General features: G+C 44.4%; 1 protein-coding gene across 2 annotated transcripts in view; it reads left to right on the plus strand.

Moving 5' to 3' along the window:
- Positions 1 to 14989, plus strand: part of LOC139583970 (serine/threonine-protein kinase 32A-like) — an 81889-nt gene that overhangs the window by 32698 nt on the left and 34202 nt on the right. For both annotated transcript variants that reach the window (XM_071415459.1, XM_071415467.1), the window contains exon 5: positions 5486 to 5659. In XM_071415459.1, the coding sequence (XP_071271560.1) occupies positions 5486 to 5659 (174 nt within the window). The remainder of the gene's footprint in view (positions 1 to 5485; positions 5660 to 14989) is intronic.

Below are 14989 nucleotides of genomic sequence, written 5' to 3' on the forward strand. Positions count from 1 at the left end.
TCTGGCGGCTCCTGTCTGGCGGACGGCTCTAGCGGCTCCTGTCTGGCGGACGGCTCTAGCGGCTCCTGTCTGGCGGACGGCTCTGTAGGCTCATGGCAGACGGGCGGCTTTGCAGGCTCATGGCAGACGGGCGGCTTTGCAGGCTCATGGCAGACGGACAGTTCAGACGGCGTATGGCAGACGGGCAGTTCAGGCGCTGCTGGGCAGACGGGCAGTTCAGGCGCCGCTGGGCAGACGGGCAGTTCAGGCGCCGCTGGGCAGACGGGCAGTTCAGGCGCCGCTGGGCAGACGGGCAGTTCAGGCGCCGCTGGGCAGACGGGCAGTTCAGGCGCCGCTGGGCAGACGGGCAGTTCAGGCGCCGCTGGGCAGACGGGCAGTTCAGGCGCCGCTGGGCAGACGGCAGACTCTGGCCGGCTGAGACGCACTATAGGCCTGGTGCGTGGTACCGGAACAGGAGGTACCGGGCTAAGGACACGCACCTTCAGGCTAGTGCGGGGAACAACAACAGGGCACACTGGACTCTCGTGGCGCACTCTAGGCCTGGTGCGTGGTACCGGAACTGGAGGTACCGGGCTGAGGGCACGCACCTCAGGGCGAGTGCGGGGAGAAGGAACAGTGCGTACAGGGCTCTGGAGACGCACAGGAGGCTTGGTGCGTGGTGCCGCAACTGGAGGCACTGGGCTGGAGACACGCACCATAGGGAGAGTGCGTGGAGGAGGAACAGGGCTCTGGAGATGCACTGGAAGCCTGGTGCGTGGTGTAGGCACTGGTGGTACTGAGCTGGGGTGGGAAGGTGGCGCCGGATATACCGGACCGTGAAGGAGGACACGTGCTCTTGAGCACCGAGCCTCCCCAACCTCACCAGGTTGAATGGTCCCCGTAGCCCTGCCAGTGCGGCGAGGTGGAATAGCCCGCACTGGGCTATGCAGGCGAACCGGGGACACCACCTGTAAGGCTGGTGCCATGTACGCCGGCCCGAGGAGACGTACTAGAGACCAGATACGTTGGGCCGGCTTCATGGCACTCGGCTCGATGCCCAACCTAGCCCTCCCAGTGCGGCAAGGTGGAATAGCCCGCACTGGGCTAAGCACGCGTACTGGGGACACCGTGCGCTTTACCGCATAACACGGTGTCTGACCAGTACTACGCCCTCTTACTCCACGGCAAGCCCGGGGAGTTGGCTCAGGTATCCAACCCGGCTTCGCCACACTCCCCTTTAGCCCCCCCCCCAAGAATTTTTTGGGTGTTACTCACGGGCTTCCAGCCACTCTGCCTTGCCTTTGCCTCATAAAACCGCCTCTCCGCTTTCGCTGCCTCCAGCTCCGCTTTGGGACGGCGATATTCCCCTGGCTGAGTCCAGGGTCCTTTGCCGTCCAGGATCTCCTCCCATGTCCATGAGTCCTGTTTACTTTGCCGCTGTTGTTGGTTCCGATCATGCTGCTTGATCCTGTTGTGGTGGGGAATTCTGTCACGATCGTGTGGAAGAGATTCGGACCAAAACGCAGCATGAGGAAAATAAGCCATCTTCTCTTTATTATTGAAGAAGGCGAAACGAAACAAACCACTTACAAACTACCAAAACAACAAACGATCGTGAAGCTAAATAACGTAGTGCACACACACACACACACACACACACACACACACACACACACACACACACACACACACACACACACACACACACACACACACACACACACACACACACACACACACACACACACACACACACACACACACACACACACACACACACACACACACACACACACACACACACACACACACACACACACACACACACACACACACACACACACACACACACACACACACACACACACACACACACACACACACACACATGCTACAAATGTTCTACATAGACAATTCCCCACACCAAACTAAAGCCTATGGCTACCTTAAATATGGCTCCCAATCAGAGACAACAGAAACCAGCTGTCTCTAATTGGGAACCCATTCAGGCAACCATAGACTTTCCTAGACAACTACACACAACATAGACACAGCTAGACAACTATACTAAACATAAAGCCAACTACTCTAAATAAACCCCCTAAACCTTACAATCACCCTGGACACTACAAAACCCACATAAATACCCATGTCACACCCTGACCTAACTAAAATAATAAAGAAAACAAAGAATACTAAGGCCAGGGCGTGACACCAGGAGTGAGTTCCTCTCCTCTTTAACTTTGGGTTTTCAATCTCCTTCAGCCCTTCTCGTGACGGAACACTGGGAAACTTTGGTGACATCATGACACCATCGTCTGTGGGCCTAAGTTATCATCCGCTGTCTGTCTGTGTGATTTATGGGGCGCAGGATGCTCCCGGCCATTCAGGAGCATCATACACTGGTTAGTGGGCGGCGCCATCTCTTCTCCACTTGTTTCTAAAAAATACTGTATGTTTATCAGAAAAGGCAGCCATTAATCTGCTCTGTTGTGCAGATGTCCCTCATACTCTTTGCCGAATTTTGCCGCGTTCCCCACGAGACACTGAGGCTTCGCAGGCTCACCCCAGAGCCTTTTTAAAATCTATGCATCTTAGAGGAGAAATACCCTATAGCAATGAACCTTTTAGGAGAAATACTCTATAGCAGTGAACCTTTTAGGAGAAATACCCTATAGCAGTGGACCTTAAGGCATTGACCCCTGAGGGAATGATGTTAGACAGCCACTCTGCAGGTCTGTGACATCTATTCAGTAGGTAGTGTTCACTCTCGGTGTTATGCTTTCACTGTGTTCTAACCAAACACCAGTTAAGCTCTATTCTGCAATGACTATGACAGACCATAGACCAACAAGCCATTCTACCTGAGCTGCTGAGAGGACAAAGTGGTGAGTTTTCCCTGAAGGAAGCAAGCAAGCCCCCCTCCATCCTAAACTTAGGGTTGGCAAGCCTCCCTCCATCCTACACTTAGGGTTGGGAAGCCCCCCTCCATCCTACACTCTCTGGCCCTGAAGTCATTGACATGATGTCCTCCTACTGCAGCAAGACCCCCTCCATCCTACACTCTCTGGCACTGAAGTCATTGACATGATGTCCTCCTACTGCAGCAAGCCCCCCCTCCATCCTACACTCTCTGGCCCTGAAGTCATTGACATGATGTTCTCCTACTGCAGCATGCCCCGCTCCATCCTACACTCTCTGGCCCTGAAGTCATTGACATGATGTCCTCCTACTGCAGCAAGCCCCCCCTCCATCCTATACTCTCTGGCCCTGAAGTCATTGACATGATGTCCTCTACTGCAGCAAGCCCCCCTCCATCCTACACTCTCTGGCCCTGAAGTCATTGACATGATGTCCTCCTACTGCAGCAAGCCCCCCTCCATCCTACACTCTCTGGCCCTGAAGTCATTGACATGATGTCCTCCTACTGCAGCAAGACCCCCTCCATCCTACACTCTCTGGCCCTGAAGTCATTGACATGATGTCCTCCTACTGCAGCAAGCCCCCCTCCATCCTACACTCTCTGGCCCTGAAGTCATTGACATGATATCCTCCTACTGCAGCAAGCCGCCCTCCATCCTACACTCTCTGGCCCTGAAGTCATTGACATGATGTCCTCCTACTGCAGCAAGCCCCCCTCCATCCTACACTCTCTGGCCCTGAAGTCATTGACATGATGTCCTCCTACTGCAGCAAGCCCCCCACCATCCTACACTCTCTGGCCCTGAAGTCATTGACATAATGTCCTCCTACTGCAGCATGCCCACCACCATCCTTAGTTGAATGCCAGCCAATGATTGGTATTATTCACAGAGGAAGTAAAGGCATGGAAGCACTAATAAACCTTTCACTTCCATTGACAGGTGACAAGATAGTGTATGGATGGATCGCTGACGTAAATGACTACACTGAACTTTGAACAATTAGATAAGAAACTTCTGTGGAACCTAAGAGAATGTTCAGAATGAAAGTGTAAAGTTGCCTTTGATCTGTGTTGATTATCTTGGAGATTCACTCTAGGCCAGGCAAGCAAGGAAGGTCTTGAGTGAAGTACTTTTCACACAAATTATTTTACAGTGCCATAGACTCATTATCCAGCCATTCAAAAGGAGAAAGTACAGATCACAGTGGGAATTCCGTCATGTAAAATCAATGGGAAGTAGTGGAACAGGCAAGGTCTGATGTAGCAGGCCTGCTGTGGCACTCCGCTGCTTGATTGCTAGATGGATGGAGCCCTTGATAGATGGATGAATGGATGGTTGGATGGATGTGCTCTGTCATACTACACCTGACATAAAGCTTTTTCTTTCAATGGAACAGTTCTATCAGTGTGTTGGAGTGGTGTTTCCATCACTAGAATAACTAGCGACATCTCTGGCTTGGCTTAGTCATTGTGTGAGCTCACCGGCACCGTACGTGTCATAAGGGGCTATTCTGCTGGCTTTTGCATCATGTAGTTGTGAAGATTGCAGCGCTGTCTTTTAGCCTTGATAATTTAACCCTCCACTTTCATTACATGCCTCACACTAAATTTGAATAGAACTTGTTCACATGTTGGATCTTGGCAAACCAAGGTAATTGCTTTGAATAGATGTTGGTGTGTTGGTTTCTTCTATTTTGTGTTATTTATGTCACGTCTGCTCCCGCTCTTCCCCTCCCCCTGGCGCTTGAGGGCGCCAGAATGCCTTGCATCACTCACTCCTGCCATCCATCACGTACACCTGCCTTTCCTCGTCACGCGCATCAGCGTTATTGGACTCACCTGGACTCTCTTATCACCTGTTCATTTCCTCCCCTATATATGTCAGTTCCCCAGCTCTGTTCCCCGCTTCTGCATTGATTGTTTTCTGTTTGCTAACGCTGTTTATGTCTCGTTCCATGTCCGTTATTTATTAAATGTTACTCCCCGTACCTGCTTCGTCTCTCCAGCGTCATCTTTGTGACAATTTATTTATAATTTTTTTAACTGACTTGCCTAGTTAAATAAAGGTAAGAACACATTCTTATTTTCAATGACAGCCTAGGAACAGTGGGTTAACTGCCTTATTCAGGGGCAGAACGATAGATTTTTACATTGTCAGCTCGGGGATTCGATCTTTCAACCTTTCAGTTATAAGTCCAACGCTCTAACCACTAGGCTACCTGCCGCCCCGAGGCAAGTTACATAAAAGTCACATTACAGCAATTTGGTTTCTGACTCCCAATACAATATAATAATATCAAACCTTATAAGCTGTTAGGATTTGTAGGAAATGTAAGAAATATGGGACGTCATAGGCTGATCTTCTTCTTCTTTCTTCTTTTCTCTTCCTCCTTTCTTCTCCCTCCCCCTCCTCCTCCTCTTCCTTCTCCATCGCCACAACCCTGTCCTCCACATCTTCCTCCTCCACCTCCTCTTTCACCTCTTCATCCTCCTCCTCCTCCACATCTTCCTCTTCCGCCTCCTCTTCCTCCACCTCTTCTTTCACACCCTCCTCCTCCTCCTCCTCCTCCTCCTCTCCTGTAGGTACTCGTTCCAGGATGAGGAGGACATGTTCATGGTAGTGGATCTGTTGCTGGGAGGAGACCTGCGCTACCACCTCCAGCAGAACGTTCACTTCTCAGAGAGCACTGTCAAGCTGTACGTCTGTGAGATCGCCCTGGCGCTGGGCTACCTCCGCAGCAAACGCATCATCCACAGGTGAGTGGGAGAGACACCTTCATCATCATCATCCACATCGTCATCGTCATCCACAGAGAAGTTCTTTTTTACAACCAAATCTCGATGTAAATGGCATGTTATAGAAGGGTCCAGACACTTTTTATGAGATTTCACATTTTAAAGAAACAGCCCAAAGAGCAAATCACTTCCTCATCCTCATTTTGTAGTATGAGGGCCCCCAAAAAACATGAACAAAGGCTCCAAAAACACCCATATACGATCTTTTAGAAACGGCAAAGCTCTCAGTATAGTGATGCAGGTCTTCAGATGTTGTACACATGAAATTGTGTTATTCCGAACTTTATCCACAATGTTACATTCCCTTTTGCTCAACACGAGACGTTCCCCCTATCCAGCTGTTAGATTCTCTGTGTAGCCTGCTGCTACAGGTAACCTCTGTCGTAGCGCATGTGGGATCAAATGATATCAAAAAGGGTAAATCAGAGCTAATGAAACAGGATTTTATTGAGCTCATCAACACCCTGAAAGGCTCTGGCCACGTGCCGTCGTGGGTCGCGGCTGCGAAAGGTTCAGCAGGATCATAGCACTTCATATCTGGTTTAAAGACAGCTGCCACTCATAACTTTTATTGACTATTCCGACACTTTTTGTAAACAAAGATGCTCTAAAGAGATGATGGAGTCCACCCAAGCCATCTAGGATCCTGGACCCTCTCGTCACATTTCAAGGCTGCGTTAAGATATTTACTCAGAGACAGTCCAAGCACCGCTCAGGTAATACCTCCCATCCTTTCTAAGCATTATTGTCGTACTGTTGTCTATACTGCCAGGGGTCAGTTGTAATATTGTACTCATTCAATTGAACTCCACTCTTAGATCTGCTATTGTTAGCTCAAAAGAGAAGCCCACTGCGGTCTGCTCACCCAGTGTTATTAGTTTAAATGTACAATGTAATACCCACTCGGTTTTCAAATCACATAGAGGGCTTGGGTCGATGCACGATAGCAACCAAAGCCCATGTAAGTCAGTTAATAACGTTCCATCATTGGTTACTCTGAGAGTTCCTCATATTGACATTGGTTGCAGAGTCTTTCCTCTATTACTAATAGAGTAGACCAAATGGGGGAGTTCAATGCAATCTTATAGCCATATCAACTGTATCAATATCAGCCATCAGAAAGAGCCTGCAACTGCCTATATAACGTAGTTTGTTTGAGTTGGAGACTCCATGTGATTTTAAAAATCATAAAGGACTTGGATTGATCCATCTGAACATTAGGAGTTAACTTCCTAAACTGGATTGCATCAAGATCTTGGCTATGCAAACAAATCTGAACATTCTGGACTCTGATATTAATATTGAGGGTTATAATGTGTTCAGAACCGATAGACAGGGTAGAGGTGGTGGCCATTCTTATTAAAAATAATTTCGCTGTCTCTTTGCCGAAATCCATTTCCCTTATCAAAAACTTTGAGCTATCTTTAAACCTTTGTTTGGAGAAAAATGTATCCATAACTGTCATAGGGGTCTTACCGTCCTCCCTCTGCTAACAGTTGTGTACTTGAGGAGTTAACTAGTTTGTTGTTTTCTTATACTAAATCAGAGGTTATTATCCTGGGTGACCTAAATTATGATTGGGAAATGCAGGCTTCAGACAATCTAAAAGACATGTGTAATGATCTAAACTTAACCCAGCTGGTGACTAAGCCTACACGGCCCAACTCTAAAGAGCCTTAAAAGTCAACTCTGATTGATCTTATTTCAACGAATATACCAGAGAAAAATACTGGTGTCTTCACCCAAGATATTAGTTAAGATTGCTCAGTTCTTTGTGTTAGAGATGTAAGAATACAAAAATCTAAGTCTTGTGTCATCACAAGGAGGTACTTTAAAAACTTCAGTGAACAGGCTTTTTTTTTACATGATCTTTATTTTAGTGACTTTGATTGTATTTCAGAAGTCCCTGAACCTGATTTAGTTTTCAGCCTTTTTGCAGGTGTCTTCAATACTATTGTGGATAATCATGCACCCTTCAAAAAATTAAGGGTTAAAGGTAGATCGAATGCCTGGTACACTCCGGAATTATCAGAAGTCATTCATAAAAGAGACAGCACTTGGGTCAAGGCCAGGAACACCGGTTTAGACCTGGACTGGCAAGCTTTTAAGCAACTGATGAATCATTGTGTAAGACAAATCAGAAAATCTGAATCGGATTATTATGTAACCGCTCTTTTGGATTGTAATTGGAACCTGGCTAATTGGAACCTGGAAAAATGTCAAATCCCTGAAGGGTTCTACTTCCTTCTTTCTGTCACAACAAATGAATTCAGTTCCGGGAAAAAATGGCATCTTTGATGCATTTAATCACCATTTTATTTCAGCGGGCTACCTCTTTGAAATAACTTCTAAGCCTATTCACAATGATATTGGGCTGGATGCTGATAGGGGAAACTTGCTGAATGATCAAATAAATGATAGTCCAAGATTTTCTTTTAGGTTATTAACATAAAAATAAGTCCTGGAATCATTGCTAGCAATAGACAACAAGAAATCCACAGCGGCCGACCAAGTGTGCAGCACCCATCATTGTTGGCTCAATAACCCACATTTTTTATTTAACATTGTTATCAGGGAATATTCCAGAAGTATTGAAATGAGCTCTTGTGCTGCCACTCCATAAGGGCGGGGATAGTAGTGATCCTAAAGGAAATGTTAACCCATTTTTTATGTGATATTGTTTTTGTGCATCTCTGATTGATGTTCTATCGATTCCATGGGTCATTTCATGTTTTCATGTGTTGCTGAGTTATTGGCATTCAAGCAGGCAGAAATCCGTCCGGTATAGCGTAGCACTGTGTTAAAGTGATAACTCGGGAGAATGTCTTCTCTCGAATGAGCCATTGATCATATTTTTGTGATATTCCTACCTTGAAAAGTGTGTTATTTAACGGAGGGTCTGGCACATTTTTCCTGTCTGCCTCTTTAGTCCAGGGTACATTGCATGGTGCCGTTGCCAGAGATATTATAGAAAGGAGAAACCTGTAAAATCACCTAAACAAACTACACTAACTAGCTTCTTCAAATGCTGATATTGTCTTTGGTATTATTGTGTATAGCTACGTTTGCTTGCTACCTAGCTATCTAGCTAGCCAGCTGGCGCATAGAGAGAGCATTATATTGTGGATTTTGTAGTCGACTTGACCTGCAACAGATTTCCACAACAAATGTCCATGTTGCTACCAGCCTTATTATAACACCAAAATGAAACATTTGTTCACAAAAAATATTGTTCTCACATCTTAATGTTTTTTAACACTGTAACATAAAGGAATGAGTGAGTTTGGCTGGATTTTTCCTTTAATAATTATCAACCCATTTCTTTCGTAAATGTACAACTTTGATACTTTTTATCTGAGAAATATATTTTGAATGTAAACCAATCAGGGTTTAGGCCTGGGCATAGCACTATCACAGCAACCACTTTAGTTGTTAATGATCTTGTCAATTCCTTAGACACTAAAATGAAATGTGCTGCTTTGTTTGAGAATCTGTCAAAAGCTTTTGATACTGTTGATCATGCTATTTTATTGAATAAGTTATCCTCGATAGGCCTGAGCTCTGATGCCTATTCGTGGTTCATGATTATCTTAGTGACAGAACTCAGGCCATCGTGATTGATGAGGTTAAGTCCGAATTTCTTGCCTTCAGACAGTATTCAGACCTCTTGACTTTTTCCACATTTTGTTACATTACAGCCTTCTACTAAAATTGATTAAATGTTAAATGTTTTTTTTTTTTATTAAATGTTTTTCTACACACACAACCCCATAATGACAAAGCAAAAAACTGCTAATGTATTTGAAAAGCCCCAGTCTGAGGTCCTGGGCGCTCTGGAGCAGGTTTTCATCGAGGTTCTCCCTGTACTTTGCGCCGTTCATCTTTGCCTCGATACTGACTAGTCTCTTACAATGAGGATGAGGAAGTGATTTGCTGTTTGGGGTATATTTCTCAAAAACATGTAAAATCACAAAAAAGGTGTCTGGACCCTTCTTTAACATGTCATTTACAACATAAATTGAGATTTGGTTGTAAAAAATAAAACTTCTCCTTTAAGAGAGACCGATCAGAGCTGACCGGTACTGCAGCTGACCGGTACTACAGCAGACCGGTACTACAGCAGACCGGTACTAGAGCTGACCAGTACTACAGCAGCTGCAGCTCCTAGGGGACATATTGTCCTCCAATGTCCTTTCAGACTAGCCAGCAGGGTTGGGCTTAATTCAGAATTTTCAAATTGATTTTCAAAACTCATGAGTTGAAATTTGAATTGATTTGACCACATCGCACAGGATGTAGAAATTGAATTTGAGTTTGAGTGACAGGAAGTAGAATTTAATTTGGTGCAACTCAATGAAATTCCACACAGTCATAGGCCTTTTCTCAATTGTATTTGCTCAACTTCTGCGTCCTCTCTCCTCCGTCCTCTCTGGCCATCTTTTGAAAAAGGTCAAAGGTTATCGAGGAGAGGAGGCAAGGAGAAGGAAAGGTCACGAAAATGTGCTTGAAATGAGAATCACCTTCTCAGTGGTGATTTTTGCATGTAAATCTTGCTAGGGCAAAAAAAAAAATTGGGATGCATTCCCTGCAAAACCACTACACAACACAACACTAAACAATACATTAATTGCATTGCCTACGTAAAGCTGTCCCAACAGCAGAGTCCCGAAAGCAGTCCCTACACCTTACCACTGCTATACCTGGCTGTCAGCGGATTTTTGTTTGGCATCGAAACAGTTCATTCAGCCTCATTAACTGCCTTGAAAAAAAACATAGCTGATATAGCTGACTTGCTTAAACAATTGTGGTTTCTACAGACAATTGAGATGTACAAACTATGATGACAAGTAGAGGCAATCCGTAATTCCGATTAAGACATTAACGAGCGAGCAAGGATAGACGTTGTCAATATAACTATTTGTTCAGCACTTTTGAAATGTACAGCAACAGAATTCAGAACATGGGCCGTTCTTACAGTGTTCTCCCTGTACACCAAGTCAGAATCATAGGATAAATAAATGGGGCATATAAGCAGACAATGAAAGCTCTTACACTATTCAATGACTGCATTTCTCGAAAACACCACCAAGTCAGAACAGTAGGCGAAATTAAGAGGTGAAAATAGATCAAATTATTAAGGTGAGGCACATGGGCTACTAACAGATTACTACACAACAAACACTTAGTATTACTTTCTTAGCTACAGTATACATATCTTCCTGGCATATTACATAATTTATGCAGCAGCATACAAGACATTTTTGGACTCACCTTGTTGTGCTGTGCTCACTTGAACAGGAAGGTAGCGTGGTGGTCCTTCGTGGGCAAATTTTGTTGTCAAACTTTGTCATCAAAGTCTTGCGTTCTCTGGATTTATGGTGCTTTCAAGACAAAAAAAAAAAGTTGAATCATGATGACGTCAGTGATCTTCAGGTTGTCGCTCTAGTAAGAAGCCTGGAGTTCACAATTTACATTTCCGAGTTGGATGAAATTTCTAAACGTATTTTCCCAGTCGTAGCTCATTTTCCCCAAGTTCCCAGTTGTCTTAAACTCACAGTTAGCCACTGATTCCTTCCAAACCACTCATTGTTGAATTTGCGATTTCCAACTTGTTGTGTAATGTTCATATCCAATGGCCGATGAGCACCGATATGTTTTATCTATAATTTCTCTTCATTATTTCTCTTCATATGACAAGGATTAAATAGGTTTTGCCAGTAGATTGTCGACTTCATTCATGATGATGACTGCTAGCTAAGATTTTGAAAGCATGATGTTGACAGTCCAATCAAAGCTACTGTAGATATAACGTGATTTGTCATCATTTTATCTGTGGCCAATGACCTTGAGCCTTCTTGGATGGGCACTTCTAATGTAACTATGGCAGCACCCAAGGGGCAAATATTTTCAAAGTCTAGCCTTAGACTTGGAGGTGACGTAGTGGCCCCATGAGTGACAGATCACTGTGCCAATCACGGCTCAACGCTCCAAGTTTTCTGCTCGCTTGCCCCACCACCACAGAAAGCACTGAGCTAGGCTGAAACACCTGCATTTGGAGCTCCCTCACACAGGAAAACAAAAAAAGAAAACAGAGAATATATACATTTTCTCTGGAAATAATGTTCATATACTCTTTTACCCTTAGTACTTAGAATAGCCAATTATATTTCCACCAACCATTTAATTTGTTTGCCTTATTTATGAAGGCCTCAGGGTTAACTAATGCATTCTGGGAAATTTAGTAAGGTCCCCGTATTGAACAACACGTAAGTGATTAATGAAATATAATAACTTAGAATATTCACATACAGATTTTTGTTTTCCTTGATCATACATTTTTGTAGTTTTTCCTGATAATCAATTGTAGACTACACATAATTTAGAATTTCACTGAATTAATTTATATTTCCTTACAATTCTGTATGCTGTTTACTATATAAAATTCAAATTTAATTCAAATTCAAGAATTGAATTGGAATTTATGAGGCACCCTCAATTCAATTATGAATTGAACCCAACACTGTGAGCTGCCAGTCCTGGATTCCTGCTGCATCAGATAGTGCACCTCCAAATACTGTGTTGATCAAGGGCAAAGGGACATGAAAGGAGTTACACCTGACACAACAGTTTACTGTGAGCGGCTGAGTATTTTCTTTATGATATGTCCAAACTCTGTCTAGGCCCAAAAACATAGACTCCTTATTCAATCTTGGAATGCACATAAGTGCTTTTTAGGCACAAGTATATGCTGCCATGCCAAAGCACCCGACGTCCACAGCCGACCGCCAAAATACATAGATGGCTACCACCCAACAGCATCCCTCAAGCTCCTTTAAGTAACTGACAAATCATTTGACTGTCCTGTCATTCATCGTGACAAATTGGATTGACCTGAAAGACCTTCAATTGTGATTTAGTGTGTGCCGCCACACGCAGATCAGATCAGCCTGGAGAAAGTGAGGGGTTGACTTGATGATAAGTCAAGACACACAAACACGCCACACACACTCCAGGCAGAGGTGGCCCTATAGACCTTCCTCAGGTTGTATGATAGCCCTGTGTGCAGAGGAACAGGAACAGGGTTCCAGAGTGCTAATTAATCACATGTAGGATAACAAATGACATCATTTAGTGGTAGGCCCAATCTACAGTAGCTACATCAATTTTTGGACTTAAAAATGTATTATATGTAACCATTGATTCTTGAAGAATATAACTTAGAAATGCCTCATGAGCACTGAAACCACTGCAGGGAAATAGACTGGGTGATCATTTCTCAATACATAACTCATGAATCGATTCAGTGGGATATTTTCTATTTCTGTCATTCCATTCCAACAAAAAATCCTAATAGCAGGTGTTTGGGAGATGCGTGTTTAGATCAAATCAACAGCTTTCAATCTGCATTTATTACGGAAGAAGGAAAAGATGGGTATTCTAATTGTAATCGAATCTGTATAGAAATGGAATACTTTGAGAGGGCGGATGTGCACACTCTGAGTAGTTTTGTGTGTGTGTGTGTGTGTGTGTGTGTGTGTGTGTGTGTGTGTGTGTGTGTGTGTGTGTGTGTGTGTGTGTGTGTGTGTGTGTGTGTGTGTGTGTGTGTGTGTGTGTGTGTGTGTGTGTGTGTGTGTGTGTGTGTGTGTGTGTGTGTGTGTGTGTGTGTGTGTGTTTGTGTGTCTGCTGGTGATACCCTGGCCTTGAGCAGAATCTCTATCCAATACACAGTATCCTATGACTCATGACGGTTGATTCATGATGATAATGTTGATAACGATATTGCATCGGGTGTGATGATTGATTCCAAAAAGAAAAATCATACATTCGTAGGTGCACTTCTCCATATTTACTCCAGCTTTACTTTTTCACAATAGATCTGTTACCATCAGGGTAACAAATCACCAAGGCCTGTTTTGTCAGAACCTTCTCATAGGGTTTTCAATTGTTAACACTAAGATGAATCTCAACTAGTGGTATCTTCAGAGACAATGCTCTCAAACAAGACAAGTGGGAAAAGGAGGTGTACAAGGGGAAGTGGTGGAGTTATTGACCCACAGCAGCTTGTTTAGATGGTTGGAGGGGGAGACGGGCAAGTGGGAATGAGAATGGTGGAAGTGGAGATTGAACCTTGGTCTCTAGTGGGGAGCAGTATCCATGTAGCTCAAGCCGGGAGCATTACCACTAGTCCACAGGTTAGGACTTGTAGAAAGGGAAGTGGTGGAGCTGTGGTGTTATTGACTCACTATCTCGCCACAGTAGCTTCTGCACTTTGACGAAAGTGACCAAGTGATTTGAAATCCTCAATAGGTTTTAATATTTCATGCTGAAGGTACGACCGCACATGATGACTGATCAAATGATGATGACTGATCAAACCACATGATGTCTAGATGCTTGGTCTGCACAACGATTGTAGATGATGTCCTTAAGTGAGACAGGATTGCATTTGACAGATGATTTTGGAGTATGAAGCCTGTTTTCCATTTGCTCCAGACCAAGACAGTGGTTAGTCTTATGGAGCGAAGTAAAATGATCTGTTTTGACATCGGAAATCATATTGCGTCTGGAATACAATTTGATGTTTGCTCGCTGTTGAGGCCCGAGGTTTTAAACTAAAAACAGAAGTGCCACAGAGACTGTAGCCCTCTCTACTGTTTTTATGGTCTCAGTTTGAATTATTGAATTAATTACAGGCTACAGCGCCGTGAAAGTACGGCATGGCTCTGAACAACGCTGTGCTCTGAGCTCTGAGAGAGAAAGAGCCGCCGCCTGCTTTACACCGAGGCAGACAAGAGCTTCGGACAAGAGCTTTAGAAGCTACAGACACGCCCAGGCTATGTTTAGAGGAAAGATACAGTCAGAGGGTCAAATGTGATTGCAAAGCCTCAATCCTGCACCCCCCAATGGCAACAGCACTGAATGCATAATCACATTTGAGCCCTTCTACCGCCTCAATTGAAACTCATTCCATGTTGAAAGTCTTTCAAGGTTGGCTCTATCTTTGTTCAGATTGCTATCGAATGGAACATAGTAACCCACAGCTGTTCTCTCGTGCTTATTTCCAACACCGCTGGGCTGCTTTCACCAGGGAGGTGTTCACATAGGGGAGGGTGCGTCTGTTCTCTCCCAGACATTTTGTTGCATATCCTAATAAAAACATTTCTAAGCCCGACCGCGTCATGTGGATGTCTGTTGTTTGATGCTCCTGGAGAGCTCTCTCATTTTCTCTCACCCTGGTTTTGTTTTTGTGAGAGTAAGATGTTTTCCTTTTACTCTCTGACGAGAGCTAGA

Source organism: Salvelinus alpinus, chromosome 1 (assembly GCF_045679555.1).
Source record: "Salvelinus alpinus chromosome 1, SLU_Salpinus.1, whole genome shotgun sequence".
NCBI lineage: Eukaryota > Metazoa > Chordata > Actinopteri > Salmoniformes > Salmonidae > Salvelinus > Salvelinus alpinus.